Source organism: Neofelis nebulosa, chromosome 2 (genome assembly GCF_028018385.1).
Source record: "Neofelis nebulosa isolate mNeoNeb1 chromosome 2, mNeoNeb1.pri, whole genome shotgun sequence".
NCBI classification, from domain to species: Eukaryota; Metazoa; Chordata; class Mammalia; order Carnivora; family Felidae; genus Neofelis; species Neofelis nebulosa.
In genome coordinates, this window is record NC_080783.1 from 78,856,106 (window position 1) to 78,883,478 (window position 27,373).

Sequence of the window (27,373 nt, forward strand, 5' to 3'; positions counted from 1 at the left end):
ATTTAGTCTGGTCTTTAGGAGGAAAAGGCAACATCCAAATTAGTATTAACAGACATGAATGAAGCATTGTAGAGTGCAACAAATGTATTCATTGAGTAACAGGATTAAAAAGGAAAGAGAACAAATCTCAACAGGTTAACAGGTTGACTTTTAATTGGGTTTGTTAGAAAGGTCTGTGACATGACTTAGAATCATGAAATTGTATATCAATAACTAGGTAAAGATTTGGTAGCTGTGTGTATATGTCCTATAACTCTGTACTAGAATGTTTGGTTTTTATGTAGAGAAATAATAGAGCTAAGTTGAAGGTTTATGAAAGAATGAGTAGATGAATGTCTCATATGGAAGTTGTTAGTCTTTCATTCTTTCTTTTACCATACCTTCATATTACTTTTAGTCGATAAGCATTTAAGTCTTCTGACTGTGATGTTAAAATGAATCTATATATCCTGTACTGAAAACTTACAGGCATTCCTCACACGCTTGATTTTCTCATCTTCTAACTGATGGCTGTCGTGTTACTCCAGACATTTGGAAGTTTTGTGGAGATGAATCTTTTATATTTGTTTTCTTTCTCTGGTCAAGTAATCATACATTTCTTTTGCTTATTAAAGAAAAATAAATTGTGGTTAGTGGTTACTAAAGATAATGATGTTTTGCATGATGGGTTTGAAAGAAAACCTGCTTCTAATTGCTTCTTTTTTACTTGGTGTACAGTACACCGAAAGTGGAAACCTGAATCTTCTCCAAATCTGGGTGATGCTGCTAGCCATGTCTGTTAAAAGAGTAAACCTGCCAGCAAGTGAGGACTGTTTTGAGTTGACAGATAGTTTGCTTTATCTTCAGCTTTGATCCCCCCCCCCCCCCCCGCCCCGCTTAAAACTCATTTATCTTAGACTTAAAAAAAATGTTCTCATTACAATACAAACATAATTTTACTTGTTAGGTCCTGATCTTCTGTTGAGGTTAAGATTTTTTTTAATTATCTTTTGATTCATGGATGAATATTAAGTTTCTGTTCAGAAACATAGACTTGGTATAGTTTCTTTGACCATGTGATACAAGAAAATAGTTAATTCTCTGAAAGGTGATTTTTATTTTTCAGTAATTTTGAGGTCATTATGTATTTGTTACCATATATTTGTTAAATACAATGGAAAATTTCTCTCTCCTATACAGAAATAAGAATTGGTCATAAAGTTGACTAATACAGGTTGAGTTTCTGCTGTGTCTGTGTACCTGTCCTCTGCACCAATAATACGTACACAAATGAGATGTGCTCTTTGTTGTAAAGATGCCCACAATTGAGAGAAAACTAAAAAATGAAGTTTCATATAAACGATTTGTAATGATTTAACTAGTTACAAAACTGAATCTAGTTTAAAGGACTCTAGGTTAAATCTACTTTAAAGGACTAATTTAACTAGTTACAAAACTGAACCTAGTTTAAAGGGATAGGAGATAGTAACAGTTGTATGTCCCTCTATACTTGAATACCAGATGGTTTATGTTTGAAAGAAGGCTTGGGTGACTTTTTAAAGGAAGTTTTAAAATATAATTCTGTATGACTTGAGACATCACAGTTTGTTTGTATCCCTAGTCTGTGTTTAGAGCTTTTTAAAAATTAAAATTAGTTTATTTTCATTCAACTCTATTTTTAAGTTTTTGTGTCATATATCCATACCCAGTAGTTTTCTTTGCCCTCATTTAAGTTTGGAGTTTAGTAAGAGATAGTAAACTATTTACTTGCCCTTTTGCACATAATTTTCTTTTAAGGTTTTAGGAAATAGGGTGGTGATGCCTAATCTGTATTAGGATTGTAATTCTAGCACCATCTTTGTATATAACTTTGAGAGATTTGATCCTTTTGACTCTGAAAAGTGAGTTGGCTACAGGATGAATGCCTGATTTATAGATGGCAGTAGTAAGGCTCCGTGAATGAAGTAATTTGTCCAGTGACATTGCAGAGCCAGCACTAAATTTGATGATCAAAATGGATTGCCTTATTACACATGTTGATTCCTAGCAAAGATGATGATTTTACATTATTTACTAGGTATCCTTAAAGAACCGAGGTGCCGATCTAATAGTTAGGGAATAGATGAGAGACTGGGCAATATAAGAGAAACTTTGATGATTTTGTTTGAAGGAGAGCAGTTGTAATAAAACAGCTGTATTTATAGAGCACTGTTCTGTGCACCTTCCATGCATTGTCCCATTTGATCCCTATAGCAGTCTTAATAGATGAGTGCTATTTTCCCCCAGGTTACAAGGAGAAAATTGAGGCCCAGATAGGTTATGTAAATTAGCCCAAGATCACACAGCTGGTAAATGGCCATGCTGGATAGGAATTCTGGTAGTCTCACTCTAGACTTCATAGCTATACTAGACTGCTTCCTCGTATAGCAGTAGGAGATTATGTCATTAAGCTAACCTCCTTAGATTCTGAAGGAATAGCGTATATACTTCAGCAATTCTAAACTATCCAGGTTGAGAGAATTTAGCAACCTAAATCCTGGCAATTAAATTATTAGATTTTTAATGGTTTCATACTGATGGTGCTGCCAAGTGACTGGCCTAAGTTGACACAAATCATCTCAAAAAAATTCAGATGGGTTGAAACATATATATCTATATTATGTGTATCCTAAAATTAATGAAACGTCATGAATGGTAAGGTTCTATTCCAGTTTGTGCAAGTGTAGTCTATTTTTTGTTCATCTAAATGTAATCTCAGAAAATGACAAATGTCTTGAATTTATATATAATTGTAGATGAAGAGGACTTAAGTTAAATAATTGTCCCAAAATGCAGCTACTTATTATTTTGGGTTGTTAAGGATATACTTTTTAAACAGAAGTATTTCTATTTATTTCTAATCAAATGAATATCTGCTTACATTCAGAGATGTAGTTTTTACAGTTTTTCACTGATTAATTTTTTGCATTCATTCATAAGGTAAGTTAGTGGTATAAAGGATCATGGTTTTTAAGTATAAGACTTAATACCCTCTGTGTACTTACTTGTGGAATTTGACTTTAACACCACATTTAAGAGGAACCAAATAAAAAGGCAATTTAACTTTTTATGGGGTGCCTGAGTGGCTCAGTCGGTTAGACGTCCGACTTCAGCTCAGGTCATGATCTCACGGCTTGTGAGTTTGAGATCCGCGTCGAGCTCTGTGCTGACAGCTCAGAGCCGGGAGCCTGCTTCGGATTCTGTGTCTCCCTCTCTCTCTGCCCCTGCCTGGGAGCCTGCTTCGGATTCTATGTCTCCCTTTCTCTCTGCTCCTGCCCTGCTTGCACTCTGTCTCTCTCTCTCTCTCAAAAATGAATAAACATTAAAGTATACTTTTTAAAAAGAGCAATCTAACTTTTTAGATAATCAATTTGCAACTTCAGGTTTGCAGAAAGAATGGTTTTGAATAATCAACAAGATTTAAAAAGTTAATTTTTAGACAAAAAGAGCTTAGGTTGTGTGATTTCTTTCCAGCAGGAAAATCTTCAGGAAATAATAATGAAGAAAAGAACTTTTGAAGTGCCCACGTGAAGATCTTCAATTTGTTTTGATAACATAAAACAACTGGGCTAATTTAGTTTACATTTTGAGCAACTAATGTGTTGTAGCGTCGATGGAATTGCTTTTATTACTTTACCTTTAATTTTAAAAATATCTGGTAAAGAATGAAACAGGCTTGATTTTATCTAACATTAGGAACTTCCCAAATTGGGATGCTAAGAATGAGCAGATTGTGCAGTGCTCCCTAGTTTCTACTTGTTTTTTTTTTTTCACACTGGTATTTCTTCTGAGGACATTGTGATAAATGATTAAACTTGTTATTAAAAGAATAGAAATATGCATAGAAAAATTTTTATATAGTATATATACACAAATGGCCGTTTATGAATAAAGTATGCCAAGTAGAATATCTGAATTAATTTTGGTTTTAAGAAGTGTCAAAGTGTCCATAAAATTCAGATATTTAATATTTTAGACAATTTAATTTATGGCTCACATGTATGTGTTCTACCATTCCATTTTCTTCTGTTTCCTAATAACTAAAATTTTGTAATTATAATAATATATTCTCAAAAATAGCTTAAATTGAAATTTGTGAAGCTCTACATGACTGTGATTTTCTAGTGTACTTTTCATTAAGCTTACACGAACTACTGCTTTGTAGCTTCAAGAATGATCTGGCTGATGGAATTCATAGTGGCATCGTTGTAGCAACTGTGTTAAGAATTTTCCCTTCAACTATTTTGAGTCAACATCCTATTTTCATTGAACTTAAGATGCAGTGGTAAGATACTCCATTATATGATGTGCCCTTAGAAAAAAAACCTAATGAGAAGTCTAAAATACTCTTCAGATAAAGCTGGGAGACCAAGGGGCTGTTTAGTCCCTTCATGTGAAGCAAGAAGTAAACCTGCAGAGGGACAACAAAGTAACTTCTGAATGCCTCAACTTTGGTTATTGGGCTGAGGGAGGGAAAAGTCACTTCTGAGGATTTGAACCAGAAATCTCATAAGCTTGCAACCTGGATCAGTTTGTATAAAACAAAATATTGTTAACTTAGAAATTTTAAATGGTATCATGTTGATGGGGCTGCCAATGACTGGCCTAAGTTAACACAAATCCTCTGGAAGAATCCAGATGAGTTGAAACATATATCCCCATATTATGTGTATCCTAAAATTAATGTTTAAAAAAGGAAATCGTAACATTTCCACAAAGTAGATTCTTTAGGCTTTGGGGAACAGGCTTTTTGTGATGCTCAGGTGTCTGGAAGAGTTTTTATTTTGTCTAATACTTACAATAGCTTTTCATAAGAATGTAGTATATTTCGTATTTATGTTTTTGTTTTTTAGCTTTAGCTTTAAAATACCACAGGTTTTGTCTAAAATTACATTAATAATCTGTTTACTTTCAGATGCTCAGTTGTACGTAATTTAAGAATCTTTCCAGTGTTTGTCCAGTTGAACAAGCCTAACTAGTTGCTGCCCCTCAGAATTCACAGAGATGTTGAGGGAGAATTTAGCTTTTTATTTAACACTAAATCTCACTCTATAATCAATTCCATGAGTTTTAGTCTAAACGCAAATTTTCTAGCTGTTTTAAGATTTGAAGTGTGGGAAGAAAAACAATTGAGAACTCTGTCAGACTGTTTAATGGTTTTCAAATATTGTTTGCTTTAAGTGTCACTGGCCTGTTCTAGTCAACTTTTGTTATATGTAAGGATTTTTGTCCCTTGGTTTTTAAATGGGATTTGATCACTGTCTTTTGAAGTCAAGAGTATTTCAAATTGAAATTAGATTCATTTGTACTGCTACCATGTGGAAGTGTTCTGTTACATGATGGAGATTTTACCCCACTTAATGTCTTTAATTGTTATGAGAAAATACTTCTTTCCCAAGTTTTCAAAGTTCAACTTTTCAATTTAGCTTAGAATTCTAATTTTTCGATATGTTGACAGCTTTGGATTTTATATATAGACCATTTTAAGTACCAGGCTGTTTCTCTCTGTTGCCCAGTATGCTTCCTCTCATAATCAGTTACTTAGTACTTTAAGAATGCAAAACTACATTGCTATTAGCCTAAAGTAAAATTAGGTGTGAGTATATATTGTTGGGAGTAGGGCAAGGAGGGAACAAGCCTAGTTCTCATTTGATTGCTATGTTTTTTTCTCTTAATGTATAATTATTTCTCTAATTCTTTCAGCCTGGGTAGTGGAAGCTTGTACTTTTGTTTTCAAATTCTGAACCTTTTTTTTTTTTTTCCAACTGTTAATTTCACCATATATTCCAAGTACTGGTCACATGTTTTCTGTCAGGTTCTTGTTTCATGATGTTTAAGCAATTTTAAGGGTATTTTAAGGAACAGAAAACCTTTTTGTTTTTTAATCCATTAATACAATGATACTTCATTTTAATGGTACTTTAGCCTCGTTTTGCTCTGATTTGATTTTCTCAAATAATAAAATTCAGTATACAAGTGTTATTACCTTTAGTAGACTTTATATGTACCTGTTGACCAATATACTTGTTTGTATTTCCTGTTTCTCCCAATTTTCATTTAATTTGAAACTGAATACCTACTTACTGTGTTCCAGTACCTATGATTACTATATACGATTTTTATCCCCCTCCATGTTTTTCTTAGATTTATTCCTGTTACAATCAAAGTTATAATGTGGGATTATACTAATATGGATGACTATTGGGTCAAAATCCCTTGGAAATTTATGTTAATCCACATTTTTTTTAATTCATTTTTAGTAGTAAAGGTTCATTCATAGTTTTGGATGGCAGACATTGGTAGGCTAGATTAACCTCCAAAACTAGTATTTTCTTTCTTCAGATATTCGTTTATGTGCTTTATTAAGTTTTTCTTTTCAAGAGAAGGCATAGGTGATTTATGTCTAAAGTTTGGGGTTTTTTACATATTTTTTATAGTCATTGAATTTTAAGTACCTTTGATCGAGAATTTTTTAAAGAGCCAGATTACTGTAAAATTTATTTACTACAGATATTAAAAGTCAAAGGTGAGAAATAGAAAAAATTTTTGTCTCGCTCCGAAGAAGGGAGAAAAACATGAGTGAGGAGTTAAAATTAAAAGGACGTTAATATTCTCAAATTTACATTGGAAATAAAAGTGCAAACTTTTAAGTTTATTTGTTAAAATAATTTTAACTATACATATACATTATGGCAAATATTAAAAATAGCTCATTGATAAAATACTTCATTCATTCAACAAGCACTTACTAAGCATACTATTCATGTAATAATAGTGTTAATTGGGTTTAAATCTTGAGGTGTACATATTAACTTTGATAACCAGATAGATTCTTAAAGTCCTGTTAAATGCTTTGGTTTTATATAGTAACCTTTTTTTACTTTTATTCTAGATGCCTGGAATGATGTCTTCAGTAATGCCTGGAATGATGATGTCTCATATGTCTCAAGCTTCCATGCAGCCTGCCTTACCGGTAATCCAGTAAAAGTGATTATTTTCTGTGATGTTTTGACTGCTTTACCACTTTTATATGTGACGTAACATGCTATATATAATTTTTTATAGGCTGTCATGTTAGCTTTTTAAGTATGTCTTGAGTACTGTAACACAAAATGGGAATTACAGTGGGCTTTTATTTTTTTAGGTTCTTCAGTGATAGACATTCACATTTTTTCCTGTACTTACGTGTAATCTTTAGTTTTTAATCTATGTTAAACAAGAGTAGAATAACTAAGAAGTATAACCTATCCAGTAGAAGCATTTTATTGGTTTGGTTGCATTTTGGGGGGGCCGAGGGGGGGAAGGGAGAGAGAGAGAGAGAGAGCGCACATGCGTGCAAACAGTTGTGCCCAAAAAGGGCAGGGGCAGACAAGGAGAGAGAACATCTTAAGCAGGCTCCCTGCCCAGAGCAGAGCCCAACATGGGACTCGATCTGACAACTATGAGATCATGAACTAAGCCAAAATCAAGAGTCAGATACTTAGTCCACTGAGCCACCCTGCCCCTGGTCTGGTAGCATTTTAATCTTAAAGAGTAGACATTTGCTTTATGGAGTGTTAATTAAAAATTGATGTAGTGGGATTTAGTACTCGATCCTAGATTTAGAAATCAGAAGGTTTTATTCGAAATTTATCTTACATGAGACTTCCGTGATGGCACATTACTTAGAAAATGCTTGACAGCCTTTTCACCCTTATTGAATTGTATAGCAATATGTATATCATTATTATATTCATATGAGCATAACTTATTTATTACCTGGTAGCCTAGTGGTTGTAATGAGTAGATGTGGCATACTCCACTGGGGTGGTAAGTTTGCAAAGGTCTTATCCAAAACCCTTGGGCCAAATATATTCTTAAGTGGTTTAATATTGTAAAATTGTACTTTGTGTACGCTATATATCATATAAAGGTTTCCCTCAGGGTGTTTGGACAGTGCCTTATAATTTCGAACACAATATTTCTGTAGCAGTATCTTAGGGATATTCTGTCTGGGGTGGGATGAATAAAGACAAAGAGCTCGTGTCATTCAGGGCAGATTTTGCCACTCTAATGAGTGTTGATTTGAAACTTGAAAAAACTTGGTTTTTAGAGCTTTTTCTGTTTCAGAATTGTGGGTAAAGGGTTGTGGAACTATATGTAACTGATGATCACATAAATAAAACACTTAGGTTAAAGTGCTTCAGTAGCCCCAAGTTATTGGTGCTTTTACAGTTTATAGCAAGCTCAGGGAACTAATACCACTGAAACTTACTGAGAAACTTTGAATCAGTGGCTTGAGAATTATACATAAAGGGACTGATTGTGCTTTATGAGGAACATATATAAAATATAGTTTAAACAGGTGAATATTACTAATTTCATTTTGTTTTCTTACAGCCAGGAGTAAATAATATGGATGTAGCAGCTGGTATGTATGCCATTTATGGTTTAAATATTAAACTTCATTTGAACAGTAGCTATCGTATTATTATAATAAGTAATAAAAGCAGTGTCTCTTTGGGTTTTATGATTAACTCCTGATTATTTTTTCTTTTTTTTTAAGCCGTGGGAAACAGGGGTAGCATTCATAATTCAATCCATAAAAAATTACTAGATCTGGAGTCCTGGGACCAGATTTGGTCTACAGTTACTCTTTACCCAATGTTTTTAAGTTTTATAATTAGTTGACAACATTTAAAGTCTGTGGGCCTTATGTAAGAATTAAATGTATCTTTTTACGCAAAGATTTGAATTTATCTTGAAAAATGGGATTATCTGAATATTCATTGTTGACAGTGGTCCTTATGAACACAGTAGGTAATCAGAGAATATTTGAATGAGAAATTCTGGTTGAGCCCATACTTGTACTCCGCAAACATTGTGGAATGAGGTAGTAACTCCTTCCTTTAGATATGAAGGCCAACTCTCATTGGCCTTCTGGACTACTTCATCCTTGTAGCCATTGGAGTTTGTAAACCTTGTGGTAAACCAGCCAGTTATCAATAACTGTTTCTTTCACCTAGTGTACTTTCCATATATAATAGTAATGCCTCAATTATCTATGAATTAATAATGTTCCAGATAAATTGGTTTTACAGATGCTGAGCTTTATTCCATGATTATGCCAAAACATTTCTTGTTTTAAACATGGTTTGAAACATTTAAAATGCACCATGTTGTGCTTTTCTGCAGGTTTATATGGGGCATAATTGGTCTTTTTAAGACACTTCACAAATTTATTTAAGCTGAAATGATGTTCTGAAATACATAGTATGGTATTTTGCCTATTTAGATATCTAGAGCTGATTACTGTTACTATTAGCCTAAATAGTCCTGGAAAATTACCTTAAAAATGTTTTTTTTAACTGAAGTATAAGTGATATACAATATCTGTTAGTTTTAGTTGTAGAACATTTTGATTCGATGTTTTAATACGTTACAAAATGATCCCCATAGTAAGTCTAGTTACCATTTGTCACCATCCAGAGTTACTATAATATTATTGACTATACTTCCTGTGCTGTTCATTCCATTGCCTTATTTTACAACTGGAAGTTTGTATCTCTTAATCCTGTTTGCCTATTTTGCCCTCCCCTCTTTGGTAACCAACAATTTGTTTCCTGTGTCTGTAAGCCAGAAACAGACTCATAAAATTTCTTCTTAATTACTTTTTAAATGCCTTAGCTCTACCAGTGATATCCATAGTAGCTTCCTTTGATTGTTCTCAGTATATATATGTGTGTGTTTACTTTGTTTTATTCTCTTTTTACATATAGTTACTTTCTTTTTTACACATAGTTTTAAATTACTAGTTTCTAAAGTTAAAGCTTATTCATTTGAACTTGGTGACTAATGGGGATTTCCCCTTATGTCTAAAGGGGTTTTGATAATAATAAAGTATAGTACCATCTAATAGACCTTTCTGCAGTGATGGAAATGTTCTGTAATATGTACTGTTGAATACAGTGGTCAGTAGCCACATGTGATTACTGAGTCCTTGAAATTGGCTGGTGCAAAAGAGCTGAATTTTTTTTTTTATTTAATGTTTATTAAAATTTTTAACCTAAGCAGACGTGTGGTAGCTACTGGATACTGTATTGTACACCACAAGTATGGAATTTATATAGTGGAAGTTGCCAGAAATTTAAAGCATAGAATCTGAAGTCTGACGTATTATACTTCAGTACTGTAGTAGAGAAAGGAATTAGTCAAGATAAACACCTATAACAGCAAGACGAGAAACAAAAGGCAGAGGTTGTGAGTACTTCTCAAACTGGATCCAAGTGAGTTTTCATTTTGCAGGTTCAAAGTGCCACTTTATTCTGAAAATGCTTTAGGCTGTAGTATTTGTTTTGTGGAAAAGAGAGCATGCACATAGGTCACATGGAACAGCCTTATATTTAGTGTGCTAGGATAAGGCAGAAGAAATAGTATGAACAAATACTTTAAAACTGTTCACTCAAGGAGAGTATGATTTATCACATTGTAAATATTCTTTTTTTTTTTTTAAAGGTACAGCATCTGGTGCAGTAAGTACCTCTGGAATATATTTATTTCATTATACTTCTTTAGCCTACAACATTGATCCTTATTTCTGTTTTAAAGTTTATCTACTAAAGTTGAATCTTTTTTTCTTTCTTTTCTATGCCAAAGGTTGGAAAATTGTTTGAGGGGCACCTGGGTAGCTCAGTTAAGTGTCTGACCCTTGATCTCAGCTCAGGTCTTGATCCTAAGGGTGTGAGTTCAGACCCCATGTTGGGCGTGAAGCCTACTTAAAAAAAAAAAATTGAATGATTTACCTTAAAATCTAATTTTGATGGGACTTAATGAGAAAAAAAGGAATCAGATACATACCAGATTTTATAAAGATTTGAACTTCCCTGGTATGATTAGAAGGGAAACAGAACTAGTAGGAACACAGTAATTAACCAATAATTTTCACATAAGGTTTATATTAGAACGTGCTTTCGTATACAAATATTTGTGTGCCCTTGTTTATTACTATAAGTCTTACATAAACTTTTCCTAATACACAGAATTTTAAAATACTTTTTTGCTTGTACCTTCCCTAATTGTGTCAGAAAGACCAATACGATATTCACAATTGCTTGACTTTTCCCTCCCTTAGGGAAGGAGAGAATGATACCTCTATGCTGCATTTCTTTTTCTCCATACTTGATTTTAAGATAGTAGTTACAGTTATTTTTGTTAATATTTCGGTATGTGGTGTTCTGTTACATATTTTTATGATGTTTGGGAAAATAATGTAAGCTTGAAAGCCTTACTTAAAGATTCCTATTTTATCCTTCTTGATAAAAGCCATAGCTTTTGGCCTCAAGGTTTTCTTTGATTTTTGTATTTTTTAATTCCTTAAAGATCAACGGAAAGAAGACTTCATATGTATGATCTCATTTAATCAAAATAGTCCTGAGAGGTAGCTGTTATTCTCATATTATGGTTGAGGAAATACAGAAAGCTGTGACTTGATTATAAATGTGTTAATATTTTAAATATGGGGGGAAGACTTTTAATTGTGAACTTTATTTAAATGTTTTAAAGTTTCTTGTATCTTCTGTTTTTTAAAGTTGAATGGTTTTTAAATGTCCATGTCGTATTCTTCCATTGTAAGTGCCTTTTTGTATTTTTGACTAGTGATTGTTGCATGTTTTTCCTATTGATTTAAATAATTCAGGCTCACTTGAGGGATTAAGAAGCAAACATAAGTTAAAAAGAAGAAAGTAAATTTCACCCTAAATTTTTCCACCTTGAGGGGACCACCACCATTAATGTTTTGGTTGTGTCCATTGTCTGTCAAACCCCTTTTTCCCTCAATTGGAAGAATCTTTTCTGTCATATATTAAATTTGTACATACTCTGACATCTGTTTCTGAGTTTTCTTCTGCATTGGCTGTATGTATTTGGTTTTTTTATCCAATTTTGCACGTTTTCCAGTTAAAATAACTTTAATACTTAGTAAGGCAAGTCTTCATGGTTTCTCTTTTCATTATTTCCTTAAATGGTTTTGGATGTTAGTACATGAATTCTTGTATCCCCCTCCAAAAATAATCTGTAAGTATACGCATACCCACACACACTCAAAAGACAAAATTGTGTTTTTATCTGGGATTATATTTAATTCATTTCAGTTTTGGGAGAATTGGCATTTTCTACTTTTCTATTAAATTTTCCCATCTAAAAATACTGTATATTTGAAAACTTCTTTTTGCTTTAATTCTTATTAGATTTCAGGTACACAAATTTGAGTTACTTGAATTCTTCAGATGATAGTCATTGTCATTGATCCTGAGAGGATTCCTCACATTTTTTCACTTTATTCTTCATCTTCACTCCTATCTACCCTCCTGAATAGGTGATCACTTGGATACATGTCCTCAGACATGCATGTATTGGGAAAAGTTTAGGAAATTTTTTGTGTAGATTTTTTGGGTGTTTTTTCTTGTTCTTATTTCTTTATATTCTTTATGCTTATTTTTTTACAACATAATAATTTGATATTTGTATCTATTGTGAAATGATCACAATACATCTAGTTAACATCTGTCATTATACATGGTTACAGATCTTTTGTTCTTGTGATGAGGACTTTTAAGATGTACTCTCTTAATCTTCAAATATACAACACAGTATTAATAGTAATTACCATGTTGTGCATTACATCTCCATAACCTACTTATTTTAAAATAACTGGAGATTTGTACCTGTTTACCCCCTCCACTGATTTTGAACCTCCACACGTAATCTGTTCTCTGTATCTGAGTTTGGGTTTTTTAGATTCTACATGTAAGTGAGATCTTAAGGTATTTTTCTTCCTCTGACTTATCCTTACTTAGCATAATGCCTTCACGGCCCGTCTGTGTTGTTGCAAATGGCAAGATTTCATCCTTTTTATAGCTGAATAGTATTTTTGTGTGTGTACCACATCTTTATCCATTCATCCATCTAGGGACATTTAGGTTATTTCCATATCTTGGCTGTTGTAAATAATAATGCTGCAATGAACCAAGGGGTACATAAATCTTTTCGAGTTAATGATTTTGTGTTCTTTGAATAAATGCCCAGATGTGGAACAGCTGAACAGTATGGTAGTTCTACTTTTAATTTTTTGAAGAGCCTTCATACTATTTTCTGTAGGGGCTTCAGCATTTACATTCCCACCAGCGGTGCATGAGGATTTCCTTTTCCCCACATCATGGCTAACATTTATTATCTCTTTTTGAGAATAAGCATTCTAACAAATGTAAGGTGATATCACATTGTGGTTTTGATTTGCATTTCCCTGATAGTGATGTTGAGCATCTTTTCATAAGTCTTTTGGTCATCCTGTATATCTACCCTGGAAAAATGTCTGTTCAGATCCTCTGCCTGTTTTTTAATCACATTTTTAGGTTTTTTTTGTTTTGTTTTGGTTTTTTTGCTGTTAAGTTGTGTGAGGTCTTTATAGATTTTGGATGTTAGCCCTTTATCATATGCATGTTTTGCAAATATTTTTCTCTCATTCAGTAGGTTGCTTTTTCATTTTGCTGATTTCCTTTGTTGTGCCAGAGGTTTTTAGTTTGATGTCCACTTGTGTATTTTGCTTTTGTTATGTTTGCTGTGGAATCAGATCCAAAAAAATGATTGCCAAGAGTGATGATCAAGGAGCTTTTGCCGCCTTTTTTCTAGGAGTTTTAGGGCTTCAGGTCTTACATTCGAGCCTAAATCCATTTTGGGTTGATTTTTATGCATGATGGAAAATACTAATCTAACTAGTTAGTTTTATTTTGCATGCAGCTGTCCTTTTCTTGTATATTTTTGCCTCCTTTGTCGTAAATCAACCATACATAAGTTTATTTCTGAGATCTTGATTCTGTTATATTATGTAGATATCTTTGTTTATGCCAGTACTATATACTATTTTGATTACAATACCTTGGTAATACAGTTTGAGAGCAGGGAGCATGATGCCTCCAGCTTTGTTCTTCGGATTACTTTTTAGCTATTCAGTCTTTTTGTGGTTCCATCCAAATTTTAAGACAATGTGTTCTATTTTTTTTTAAAGTGTCATTGGAGGGGCGCCTGGGTGGCGCAGTCGGTTAAGCGTCCGACTTCAGCCAGGTCACGATCTCGCGGTCCGTGGGTTCGAGCCCCGCGTCAGGCTCTGGGCTGATGGCTCGGAGCCTGGAGCCTGTTTCCGGTTCTGTGTCTCCCTCTCTCTCTGCCCCTCCCCCGTTCATGCTATGTCTCTCTCTGTCCCAAAAATAAATAAAAAAAAAAAAAAAAAAAAAAAGTGTCATTGGAATTTTGATAGGGATTACATTGATTCTATAGATTGCTTTATGTAGTATGGACATTTGAACAGTATCAGTTTTCAATCCATGAGCATATGGAACATCTTTTCCATTTATTTAGTCTTCAGTTATTTTCATCAGTATCCTAGTTTTCAGCGTACAGGTCTTTCACCTCCTTGCTTACATTTTTTCCTAGGCATTTTACTATTTTTGGTGCGTTCATAAATGGAATTTTTTTTTCTTAATTTTTCTTAACTCTGTTCGTGTTTAGAAATGCAACAGATTTTTGTACCCTGCAATGTTACTGAATTTCTTTCTAACAGGTTTTTTGCTGAGGTCTTTAGGTTTTTTATATATAATTTTTTTTCTATAAATGACATTATACTATCTAAATTTTTTAATCAGTTTGTCAGGTTGTCCAAAAAGATAATTTTGGTATTTTGATTGGCGTTGCATTGAATTTATAGATTGTGGGGTGTATTTACAATATTAAGTCATATCAGTGAACATGGTAGTCAGTTTTTTTTCTTTTGTAATACGGCTTTAAGTTTTTCCTATTGAAGGCTTGTCTGTCCCTCATTCTGTTAATTTATAGATGTTTTATAAGATTTGGTGCTATTTCGAATCTTTCTCCTATATTTTATCCAGGAGGTTTGCTGAACTCCTGTTGCTTTTTGGGTTTTCTGTGTGTGTTACACTATCTTCCTCAAATAATGGGTTTTTCTAATCATCATATCTAATATTTCAACTTTTATTGTGTCAGCCAGAACCTCTAGTACTATGGTAAGTAGTAGCAGTGATAAACTGTCATGTTTATCTTGTTTTCTCTCTCAAGGCAAATATGTATTGAATTTCTCTATTTAATATGTTTACTGCAGCTTTTTGATGTATGACCCTTATTAAGTTGATGCTTTCTTTTCCTGGTTTGCTGAGAGGTCATTATGAACTGGATTTTAAAATTCATAGTTGAGATGGTCATGGTATTTCTTCTGTAGCCTGTTAAAGTGCAAGTGTACAGATATATTTTCTGATATCTCATCTTAGCATTACTAAAGTGAATCCTAGTTATTCATTAAGGGTGTTAAGAGTATATATATGTGAACCTGTGTATTTAATTCCTTCTGAATTCAATTCGCTAATATCTTACTTAGGTTGTTTCCATCTGGGTAGTAACCCTTTCTGATCCTTAGAACAACTTATATAAATGATGCATAACTTATTTCTTAACAGCTTGATAGAACACAACTAAAAACTAACTGGGCCTAATATTTTTTGAGGATAGAGATTTTGGATTACCATTTCAATTTCTCTGGTGGTTGTTGAGCTATTTCACTTTTAATTTTCTTCTAATTTATGTTTTTACAGGTACCTATTTTGTTGAGATTTAATTATTTAGCATAGAGTTAGAAATCCTATCATTGCTTTTACTTTGTATTTTGGAGGGGACAACCATTCAGCTTATTCTGAGGTCATCTTTATTTCCTTCTTGGTTACTCTGTTGCCTTTTTTCTAGTTTCTTGAGTACTTAGCTCATGGTTGTTACACATTCTTATTTTTTATAGTGCTATAGCTGTGTTGCTTAAGATTTGACATAGTTTTCATTTCACTCAGCTCCCAGTATCTTTTCTTTTTCCTTCATTTGACTTCTTTGTTAAAAGGGTATTAAGTGGTATGTTTTTCTTGGTTTCTAGGTTTAGGATTGTTTTAAATAGACTGTTTTGTAGAGCGATTATAGGTTCTTAGCAAAATTGAACACAAAGTACAGAGTTCCTTAATACCCCCTCCCCTTACTTGCATACAGATGCATATCAGCATCTCCCATCAGAGTGTTACATTTGTTACAATTAATGATCCTACATTGACACATCTTTATTACCCACAGTCCAATTTACATTAGAGTTTAGTCTCAGTGTTCTGCATTCTGTGAGTTGTATCTGTCAGGACAGTGCATACAGAGTAGTTTCACTGCCTTAAAAATTTCCACCCCTTACCCCTGGCAATGACTGATCTTTTTATTGCCTATATAGTTTTACTTTTTCTGAGTATCATATGGTTAGAATCATATAGTATATACCCTCTTCACTGGTTTCATTCACTTAAATGCATTTAATATGCTTTTTTTTTCATGGCTTAATACCTTTTTTTCTTTTGGGGACTGAATAATACAATAGTAACAATAATAATAGTGAATGATATTTCATTGTTTGGACTTGCCACAAGTTTATTCATTCATCTACTGAAAGACATCTTAGTTTTGCTTCCACGTTTTGGCAATCGTTACAACTATTACAAACATTAACTAGTAGGCCTTTGTGTGGATATAAGTTTTCAACCATTTGGATAAATAACCAAGGAGCATACTTGCTTGATCATATGGTAAAAATGTATTTGGTTTTTGGGGCACCTGGGTGGCTCTGTCAGCTGAGTGTTCGACTTTGACTCAGGTCGTGATCTCATGGTTTGTGAGTTAGAGCCCCACATCACAGAGCTCACTCTCTTTCTCTTTCTCAAAAATAAACATTAAAAAAATTTTTTAATGTATTTAGTTTTTTAAAAAACTCCCAAACTCTCTTCCAAAGTGGCTATGCTGTTTTGAATTCTCACCAGTAATAAATGGGAGTTAATTTTAATTTGTAATAATACACAGTGTTAAGAATTTTGTCATAGGCTTCTTTATCCCCTGTATGTCTTTTTTGGTGAGGTATCTGTTCAGATCTTTGACCATTTCTTGATTGGGTTGTTTGTATTCTTAATGCTAAGTTTTAAGGGGTCTCTGTGTATTCTGGGGTGCCTGGGTGGCTCAGTCAGTTAAGTGTCTGACTCTTGGTTTTGGCTCAGGTCATGATCTCAGAGATTCGTGAATTCAAGCCCTACATCAGGCTCTGCGCTGGCAGCATGGAGCCTGCTTGGGATCTCTCCCTCCCTGCACCTCCCCCATTCGTGCTCTCTCTGTCTCTCTCAAAGTAAATAAACTTTAAAAAACAAAAAGCGGGGGTTGGGGGAGAGGGTTGTATATTCTGGTTAACAGGTGGTTTTTTTGTTTGTTTTTGTTTTTTTTAATTTTTATCACCTGTGCCCTTTGCAGATGTTTTCTCCCAGGTTTTGGCTTGTCTTTTCATTCTCTTTACTGTGACTTTGGCAGAACAGAAATTTTTAATGAAGTCTCTGACAGTCACTTCTTTTCTTTCATGGATCATGTCTTTGGGTGACATTTTTTTCCTTTTTTATTTTTGTTTTAATGAAGTATACTTTTTTGCATATAATCTTTAGAAAGCACAGTCTATGAGCTGTTGTTTGCATTGTACTAAACCTTCATTTGTGTTCATTTTAAGATTAGATTTTTGGAATATTTTGTGTGCTTTTAAGGTTAATTTGTGATTCTTTTGTCTTGGCGTATCTTTCATCTGTTTGATCTACCTAAGGGGGGAGGTCTTAAAATCTTTAACTTGAAAAGATCTCATATTTTTCTCCCTGTATTTTTTATTGTTGCTGTGATTTCAAGACTAAATTGGTAAATGCATGCTAAGTTTGGTGTGTTGCTTTTTATCCATACAGAAGTCCCTCTGGTTTCATTTTGGTTTTTGCTTTAAATTCTGTTTAGGTGGGATAAACTGCTATCATAGCTATTTTTATTTATTTTACCTTCTAAAAATTTGTTATATTGTGAATAGGATATTTTTGTGTTTTTATTTCAAGCTAGTTATTGTTAGTTCAAAGATTTTTATATATTTACCTTATAGCCAAGTGGAATATTGGAATACTTTTTTATTTTCCTAGAAAATTAGAATACTTTTTTTCATTTTAACTAGATTTTATTTGAATCTTTAGCAGTAAAGATAAGAGAATATATCTCTTTCCCAAATATTTATACCAATTATTTATTTCATTTTATTGCCATAATGTATTTGTTGAAACACAGTGATTGCAGACTCGCATTTTGTTCATGATTTTAATGGAAGTGGCTTTACAGTAATTTTTATTGGTTTTTGATAAGTTGGCCTTTATCATTCAGGTGTTTTTGTTAAGTTTGTTTTTTTTAATACTTCCGAATGGTCATAATTTTCAAGGTGTGATTTGACCAAGTCTGTTGGTGTGCTCATGTGGTGTTTTCTTTTTTCAATTTGTTAACAGAAATAATTTCTTCTTTATAGATTTCCCAATATCAAACCACCTGGCACTTCTACAATAAGTTCTACTTTGTCCGAATATATACAATGCAAGATTCTTTTGGCTAATGGGTTAATGTTATATTTAAATTTTTACATTTAAAAATAACATTCATAAGTAACATTACCTGGTTTTCTTTTTTGATACCTTTCTCTTGAGTTTTGTTATTAATAAGGAACTTTTCATCTTTTCTGATTATCTGAAGTATATTGTACGTCTGTTTTTTTTTAAAGTTTATGATGTGGTGTTTTATGAAATTGTCTAGTTGGGTTCTTTTATGGTAATTGGAATATTCATGTATGATGTGTTTTCTTCTAGGGTAAATTGTAGTCGTTTGTGAGGAAATAATTTCCTTTAAATTTGGGGAATTGGTTGTAAATCATCTGTTTGTGGTTATGTTGTTCCTTAATTCTGATCTTATATTTTGGGTTTTTCTCCTTTTCCTTATTTAGAGTAGTTGAGAGGACTTTCCTATCTATTTAATGTTAGATTTAGTCACTTGCTTTTGGTTTTGTTCAGTTGGACTTATAGTTTACAGAAGTATCTATGTATGTATAAATGCGTATCTCATGTGCATATAATTATTTATATGTTTATTGAATTTATTCAGAACCTAATTGTTGACTAGCTTTTTGGAATCTTTTAGCTCTCTTGATAATTATATATGTGCATTTTTTCCCTTTACCCAGTCTTCCTTTTAAATATTTTATGTGTATATTTTGCTGATATATCACGTCTTACTCTGTTTCACACTGTGTCTTCAACATTTTCTAAACAGATCTCCATAAGTCCGCAGTATGATGGACCCTAATTGAACTGTTTTCCTATGAGTGGATACTGAATAATCTCAAATTTTTTGACATTACAAGTAATCCTGTAGAGAACATTCTTGTACATCTTTGCAACCATATAAATGGGATTTTGTGGAATAAAATATCAGCATTAAGAGATTGCTTGCATTTTGAATTTTGATGAGAACTAGTAAGTTGCCATTCAGAAAAACAATACTAATTCCATTCCCAACACTAGCATGACAGTGCACTTTTCTTCACACCCTTTAACATTGTATACTAAGAGTCTGTGATTTATCTGATGAACAGAAAGTTTTCACGTAATGTATGCTTCCTTGATTTACTAATGAAGTTGAATATCTACTTATCTGCATTGAGTTTCGTTAATGGCGATGTTTATTTTTCCATTAGATCATCTTAATGATTGTAGTAGGTTTTTGTATATTAAGAATGATAGTTTTTTAATTTCTTCTTCATATTTATCCTTCTAGTTTATCATTTGTAAAAATGTCAACTTTTGGTTGATTTCCCCAGACCTGCCATTTGTCTTGACAGTTTTTTAATAATACAGTAACTGTCAGTAATAAAATAATTTTGGGAAGGCTGTCATCTGTGACAAAAGTACAGAATAAAGCTCCGATGCAAGGATTATCTTAGTATCTCTTACAAGCCCTCAAAGCAGCTAACCTTAAGGTTAAAAGTAATGTCCTGGTTTTGGGCCATTCAGAATACTACACATCTACATGTTTATTAGGTTTTCTCCAATTATGCAAAGGCAGTCTAAATATTTGATAGGCGTCATTGGTGTATTGGTCTGGAGAGGTCTTTCTTTAAAAAAAAAAAAAGTAATTTTTAGGAAAATGTTTTTTGAATAGACTGTACTCACTACTTAACAACTATTTGCATAAGTCATGTTTTATCCTATGAAGAAAGTTGTTATCTATATACCTATTGATATTTTATGCCATTCTTCATCTTATATTCAACATTCAGGATACATTTGTTTTTAAATTTTTCTTTTAAAATATTAGTCCTAGTTTTGGCCAGAGGCGAGATACAGTTTTACTTCAAGTTGCAGATTAGATGCACTTAAGGAAAAGGAGCAAAAGCTTATCAGATAAATCATTTTTCTTACTCCAGAATTGACTTCTATAAGTGGATTTGGTATATTAGTTAAGGCATTGGTATAGATTGTTTCTTTAAATTTTTTTTTTTTTTCAACGTTTTTTATTTATTTTTGGGACAGAGAGAGACATAGCATGAACGGGGGAGGGGCAGAGAGAGAGGGAGACACAGAACCGGAAACAGGCTCCAGGCTCCGAGCCATCGGCCCAGAGCCTGACGCGGGGCTCGAACTCACGGACCGCGAGATCGTGACCTGGCTGAAGTCGGACGCTTAACCGACTGCGCCACCCAGGCGCCCCTAGATTGTTTCTATTGATGCAAAGTGTTAGAAACTTGTTTCATAGGACCTCAGTATGTGGGTCCAGTGTTCTAATGAACTCACTAGCTAGCTGTGTTACCTTGAGCATATTCCTGTATTTTGTTGTGTTCCGTTTTCTCTTCTATAAAGTGGAGATAATAAATTGTATCTACCTTGGCAAGGTTATTAAAAGAATTAACTGAAAATTGATACAGTGCTTCTTACTCATTAGGAGATCAGGAATTTATCTGTCCTTATTGACAGACTGTTCTGAATATAATATCCCTGACAAAACATTTCAGTGTGAGTAGATGTGGTCTTTAGAAGCAAATATGACTGAATTGTTCTAGTTGTATTATTTACTAACTGAATCACTATGAACAAGTTATATTAACCCTCCTAAGTCTTGGTTTTCTTATTTGAAAAATGAGGATAGTGTTCATATTGCTTGTAGTGTAGCTGTAAGACTTGAATAAAGTAGTAGCTAATGAATACTAAATTGTTTACTGTTTGTTTTAGTGGTTTGTATATCTCTCTCCTGTTTTTCCCTATTATTTGGCACCCTTTTTCATTCCATTTTTTTATAAATTTGTTTCTGGTGAACTTCTTTTCCTTGATGCTTTTTAGCAGATGTGACTTGGGAAGTTTAAATATAATTTTGGAACTTAGGTCGATTTCCCTTTAGTGCAGTCTTGTTTGCTCCAGAGAGATTGTATTTGTCATACTCTGCATGAAGTGCTAGAACAAGTTAAAGAATTTAGTATACCTTTTGAACTATCTTAACTATCCTACACCGTGCAGAAAGCCATTTTGTAGTCATGTCAGATGACTTAACGAATTTATATAGAAAGGGCCAAACATTTCGTTACCAAACCGCTCAAATTTTATCAGTTTTTTTTCTTTGAATTCTAATGACTGTTTATAATCCCTTCACATTAACTCTGGTTCCTCAGAAGTTCCAGAAAATAATCATCTTCCCTCATCTACTTGTGTTCTAAATGACATTAATTTCTCTCCTTGAGTCATCTTTTCTTGTTCTCCATTCCCACATTTTGCAAATGTTTCTTAAATCACAGCATATTTGCTTTGACCATTGAACATGTCTGTAATTAAGATGCATCCTATAATCTACATAGTGTCCTATGATCTCCATTCTCCAGGCAGCAATTATGGCTTTGTTGTGCATGACTGAACAACAAAAGTGCCAACATCAGAAGAATAAATGTCAGTGGTTTGAAAGAAAATTCTAGAAATAATGGCACAGCACTCTTATCAGCTAGGAATAAAATGATTATGGTGAGAGAGCAGAAAAAGCAATGAAATAATGTATGTTGAGCCACATTCCCAAAGCCGAAATCAAAAGTAGGTGTATTCTATTTCTCAATAAAGTTGATAAGGAAAAAAGAAAGGTAGGTCAGCTTTAAATAAGTTCAGAAGATCATTAAGAACTAGTACTGGTGACTTAGTTTTTTGTTTTTGTTTTAATAAATGCTCCATTACCAATATTTTTTTATAGCATAGAGGGTGATATGGTGTGGAATTGAATGGACATCAGCAGCTCTCGTACAAAAAAAAATGGTTTCAATGTGAAGTTTAAGGAATAGCTTATTTTATTTGCCTATTTTTCTTTTCAAAAAATGGAATTGTTATAAAATCAGTGTCTGAATAAGAATACATCTTTCAAAAGGTTAACGTAAAATCTGAGGGTTAAAAAGCATGGAATAGTTTGAAGATGATTTTACTTCTTTTTCTTAGAGGTATGTACAGTAATGTTTTGTCTTAGATTCGAAGAAATGATTGATATAGGTCATCTCTAATCTTCTTTCAATCATACTTGAGTTCATTATTATCTAAATGATCTGGTACCTGGAACTGGACTTAGTACCTTTGATCTCATCCAGTAATTCCTTAATGATTCCTTGTAAAATTACTTTTAAGCCCTCTTTATTATGATATGATTGACATATTAAACTATGTATTTAACGTGTACAACTATATGATTTGAGGAATACATACACCTGAGAACTATCACCACCAAGACCGCAGATACCAGTCACCTCTCAAAGTTTCTTCCTGCCCCTTTTGTGATTACTTTAAATGCATACTTATGGGAACCCTGTAAAACTCTTAACCAGCCTTAATTTGAGGCATCATGTCTATTGATGGCTGAGGTTTTACTAGCAACTTTTAATATGCTCTTAGTAGTTCTTTTGGACCCAAGAATGAACTTCTATTCTGTATCAAACTAGTATCACATAAAATTTTCTCACCTCTATTGTGTTGAGGCATTTGGATTCACATTTTATCCCTGTTAAATTTCACCTTGATTGTTAAATTCTGATTGTCATCTAAAACCTATCCTTTCTAATTTTGACAGCTGTCTTTATGGCATGTCAGTTTAGAACTTTGTCCAGCTTGATGCAAATAAAGTTATTGAGCTGATGATCAATCCACCAATATACTACATTAGCATCTACTTCATATATTTTATCTACAAGGCATAGGTTGTATTGCTGAAAGATTATATTATGTGCTATATATGTTACAACAGTTACAAAGTTACTGTTTCTAGGTGAAACAGTCATATCCTTATACTTCTGAGAGACTGGGTAGAATATAGAGATTCTAAAACCTCAATAGAGCCGTAGTACTTTTGAAGTACTTTAAAATGGTCTATTTTGCAGTTAACTCCCCACTTGCAATGATGTGTTATTCTAAGTGATTTAAACTGTCAAAAATATGTCCATTTTGTACTTTCAATTTCGTTGTATATTATTAATGAAACTAATGGAAACTAATATTCACTGTCATAGCACTGTTAAAAAATTTGAATCTTTTTGTAATTTTTTTCTTTAGAAATCAATGTGGACCGAACATAAATCACCTGATGGAAGGACTTACTACTACAATACTGAAACAAAACAGTCTACTTGGGAGAAACCGGATGATCTGAAAACACCTGCTGAGGTACAAGTTTGAGGCTTGGAGATTAGGGATTGTTAAATAGATTAGGTCCTTTTTTTTTTTTTTTTTTTTTTTTTTTTACTGATTTTGGCCCCTGCTCAGGAATGCTTATTGGTTGGGTGGCATCAGTTTGGGAAAGATGATCTAAAGAATAAATTGGAAGAGCAATAAGACTCTCTCTCTCTGCTTGCCCTTTACTCTTTAAATTCACGTTTTAGGGGCGCCTGGGTGGCTCGGTCGGTTAGGCGTCCGACTTCGACTCAGGTCATGATCTCACGGTCCGTGAGTTCGAGCCCTGTGTCGGGCTCTGGGCTGACGGCTCAGAGCCTGGAGCCTGCTTCAGAGTCTGTGTCTCCCTCTCTCTCGGACCCTCCCCTGTTCATGCTCTGTCTCTCTCTGTCTCAAAAATAAATAAACGTTAAAAAAAAAATTTTTAAATAAATAAATAAGTTCACGTTTTAAATTGTTTTCCTCTTTATAGCAAACTTAGGTGATCGCAGATGTCTTGCAATGAATTTTTAAAAATTTCCAGTGAGGTTGGGGGTATGGAGATGGAATTAAATTACAAATACAAGTGCTTCCTTCTCTTAGAGCTGAAAATTATCTGTCTCTGTGGAGAAAGCCCCTGAAAAGCATGTAAATTTCATTTTATGTTGCAAGTTTTGTTCAGAATGTATAGATGTGGAAGGTACATTGAAGGAATAAACTAAGCATTATAGCATGTGGTTTAATTAGGAACTAATTAAGAGTCTTAAGTAAGAATTGACTTGGCATTTCAAGCCATACTTAGAGATTTTTCCTAGTTGGCAGCATATATTTTTTTCTCCCTCTAAATTGAGGAATTTGAGCAGATAAAAATATTTTCCAGGCCACCACACTAATATGCAGTGTGTAGCAACACTTGGGATGGAAGGTTGGCAGATACTATAATTATTTTTTTAATCCCAGTACTAATGTAGACAATTATTTCATCATTAAATATTACTAAGACACTGTCTAAAGTTAAGTTTTCAATAGCATTCTCATGCCGCCCTAACCAGTTTTCTATATTAGGTTTTAAGTATATCATACTTTGTTTCCTTACATAAGAGAGTTCATATAGGTTTAATAAATTATTAGCCATAAAACTGACATGTAAGCAGGTAAACCAGATTTTGCTTTTTTCCTAGCATTTATGTTTTTCCTACTTTAATTTGTATTTGAGAAGTCTCTGAAATATGTATGATAATTTTTACCTATGGTGGGGTATAAATGGCAAGAGCAAATACGATCTGAAATTTATATAGACCTGGTTTTGAATCTTGCCTCTGCCCCTTAATTAGGTGTATTAAGTGAGTTTCCTTAAGTAACAGCATAAATCTGAAATAATATGAATGTTGCAGTATTATTGTAAAGATAAACATTTCAAATAACATCACCTGGTAAGTATTCTACATTTGGTAGCTTATCATCTCACAAGCGTTTGATTTGTACAGATTGATAATATTTAGTGAAACAGTGATGTGAATGATGAGTGATGCTAAATATATTACTGTTAACTGAAGATTTTTATTTTCCTTCAGCAACTTTTATCTAAATGTCCGTGGAAGGAATACAAATCTGACTCTGGAAAACCTTACTATTATAATTCTCAAACAAAAGAATCCCGCTGGGCCAAACCTAAAGAACTTGAGGATCTTGAAGGTAACACAGAAAAATATAACTTTTAATGTTAATTTTTTACATATTGTCATTCACAGTGAAGCAATCCTTCATAAATAGTATTGTTCAAACACAGGTCTTATTTTTAAAAATTAAATGATTAGAACGTTTTAAATGGTATAACAGTTTTATGGGCTCTTATTTTCTTGTTGCTCTAGATATCAGTTCTATAGATTTTAAATAGATTTTTATTTGATTTGATTCCACTGAAACTAGGATACCAGAATACCATTGTTGCTGGAAGTCTTATTACAAAATCAAACCTGCATGGTGAGCTGCTTTGATAATTCATTTTCTGTCATTATTTAACATTTTTAGAGTATGTTACTAATGTTCACTAACCATGATTGGAAAAATCTGCAGTGAGAAATCTCTAATTCAAAGAATTCATTTAAGGGTTATATTATAAATGAGCTTGGAGCTTTTAAAATTATACTTTTATTTTTAAAGCCATTAATATACTATTGGAAAATTGAATAAGGACATCATGTACAGTATTTCTAAATACAGCTGTGAGTGTTGGTACATACATACAATAGGTGGCTTAACTCATGTAGCAGATAGCAAAGAACTTTGAGTCTTAATCAGTTTAAATCTTTTTAATGTATTGTCAGACTATACATTTAATGCTGATTTTATTTTAGCATATTTTAAAATAGCCTTTATATGGGGCACCTGGGTGGCTCAGTCAGTTGAGCGTCTGACTTCGGCTCAGGTCATGTTCTCACAGTTTGTGGGTTCGAGTCTCGCATCGGGCTCTGTTCTGGCAGCTCAGAGCCTGGAGCCTGCTTCGGATTCTGTGTGTGTCTCCCTCTCTCTGCCCCTCCCCTGCTCATGCTCTGTCTCTCTGCCTCTCAAAAATAAACAGTAAAAAAAAAAAATTAAAATAGCCTTTATGTGTGTTAATGGGAGAATTCAACAAAATGCCGTGCTTTACTTGCAAAGGGAGAGTTTTTCATCATCCTCAGCTATTCAGAATACCCCTGAAAGTCTGGAAATACTACCTAATGTAAAACCTAGTTCTTCAAATAGCAGAGATTAGAGTAAGAATTAAAAATTTAATTCTTTTACTCTCACTTCTAGTAGAATCTGGTGTCATAAACTATCAACTTAGAAGCAGTAGATTTTAGAAATGGGGCTAATAATTAGTCTACAGTGTAGAATACAGTGTAGAATAAAGATGTCTACAGAATGACATCTAAAAGTAAAGACAATAAAAATTTTTTAAAGGCACTGTGGTCTTAAGTCTATTTACATTTTTCCTGTGTCACATAATTGGTTTAGATCATCATTGTATCCAAAAAACATTAATATTAGTGGTGATGACTCCTTGGCTGTTTTGTCAGCCATTCTAAACGTATTTTCAGAAATAATTTCCATTAAAGGGAAATAAATTTTTAAAATACTTTAAGTTCAGCTTTGTTATCATTTATGTGGAGGGCCTCATTCTCTACTGAAGCTGAATATTTTTGTTACCCATAAAGAAAAAATTAATTGGAATAAAAGCTAAAATATTGAATGCAAATCTTTAAAGCCCAATTTAAACTTATACACTAGCATTGGCTAATAATAATAATACTGTAGATAGGTAGAATCCCATTTTATTCATGTAAGAAATACCAAGCTCATTTTTGATATAACCCTACTACAAATAGTTGGTGTGCATAACTATTTATCTACCTGTCAGTGCTAGTATATATGTGCTGGAATTTCATAACATGAATTGGTCTCATTTTGAATATAGTATCTTTGGGAAAAAAAAAACACATAGTTTTATCTCTGAGAAAAATACTGTTTTATTCCAGAATTATACAGATATTTTCAGGGAGTTTTTGCAGTAGCCAGCAGCCTTTGGGAAAGTAGCAGTGTGCAGAGAAACTTTCCTAAAAACTGCTGTCGTTTAAATTTGTCTTCATTCTTTAATTGCTACCCTGGAACTTTGGAGCAAGCATTTGCTCTGAAAAAGTTGATGTATTTGTGGATGGTAAATTAAATCTTATTGTATGAAACTTCTCCTTATCTCCCTTTAAAGTTTGTTT

At 33.2% G+C, this 27,373-nt stretch overlaps 1 protein-coding gene across 11 annotated transcripts in view; it reads left to right on the top strand.

Moving 5' to 3' along the window:
* The window catches only part of PRPF40A (pre-mRNA processing factor 40 homolog A), a 54,633-nt gene that overhangs the window by 7,119 nt on the left and 20,141 nt on the right, over positions 1-27,373 (top strand). For 7 of the 11 annotated variants that reach the window (XM_058715251.1, XM_058715252.1, XM_058715242.1 and 4 more), the window contains 6 exons: positions 6,911-6,991; positions 8,398-8,428; positions 10,513-10,529; positions 23,526-23,636; positions 25,196-25,316; positions 25,551-25,604. In XM_058715251.1, coding sequence (XP_058571234.1) covers positions 6,911-6,991; positions 8,398-8,428; positions 10,513-10,529; positions 23,526-23,636; positions 25,196-25,316; positions 25,551-25,604 — 415 coding nt within the window. The remainder of the gene's footprint in view (positions 1-6,910; positions 6,992-8,397; positions 8,429-10,512; positions 10,530-23,525; positions 23,637-25,195; positions 25,317-25,550; positions 25,605-27,373) is intronic. The other 4 variants (XM_058715244.1, XM_058715245.1, XM_058715249.1 and 1 more) reach the window with 1 other exon arrangement.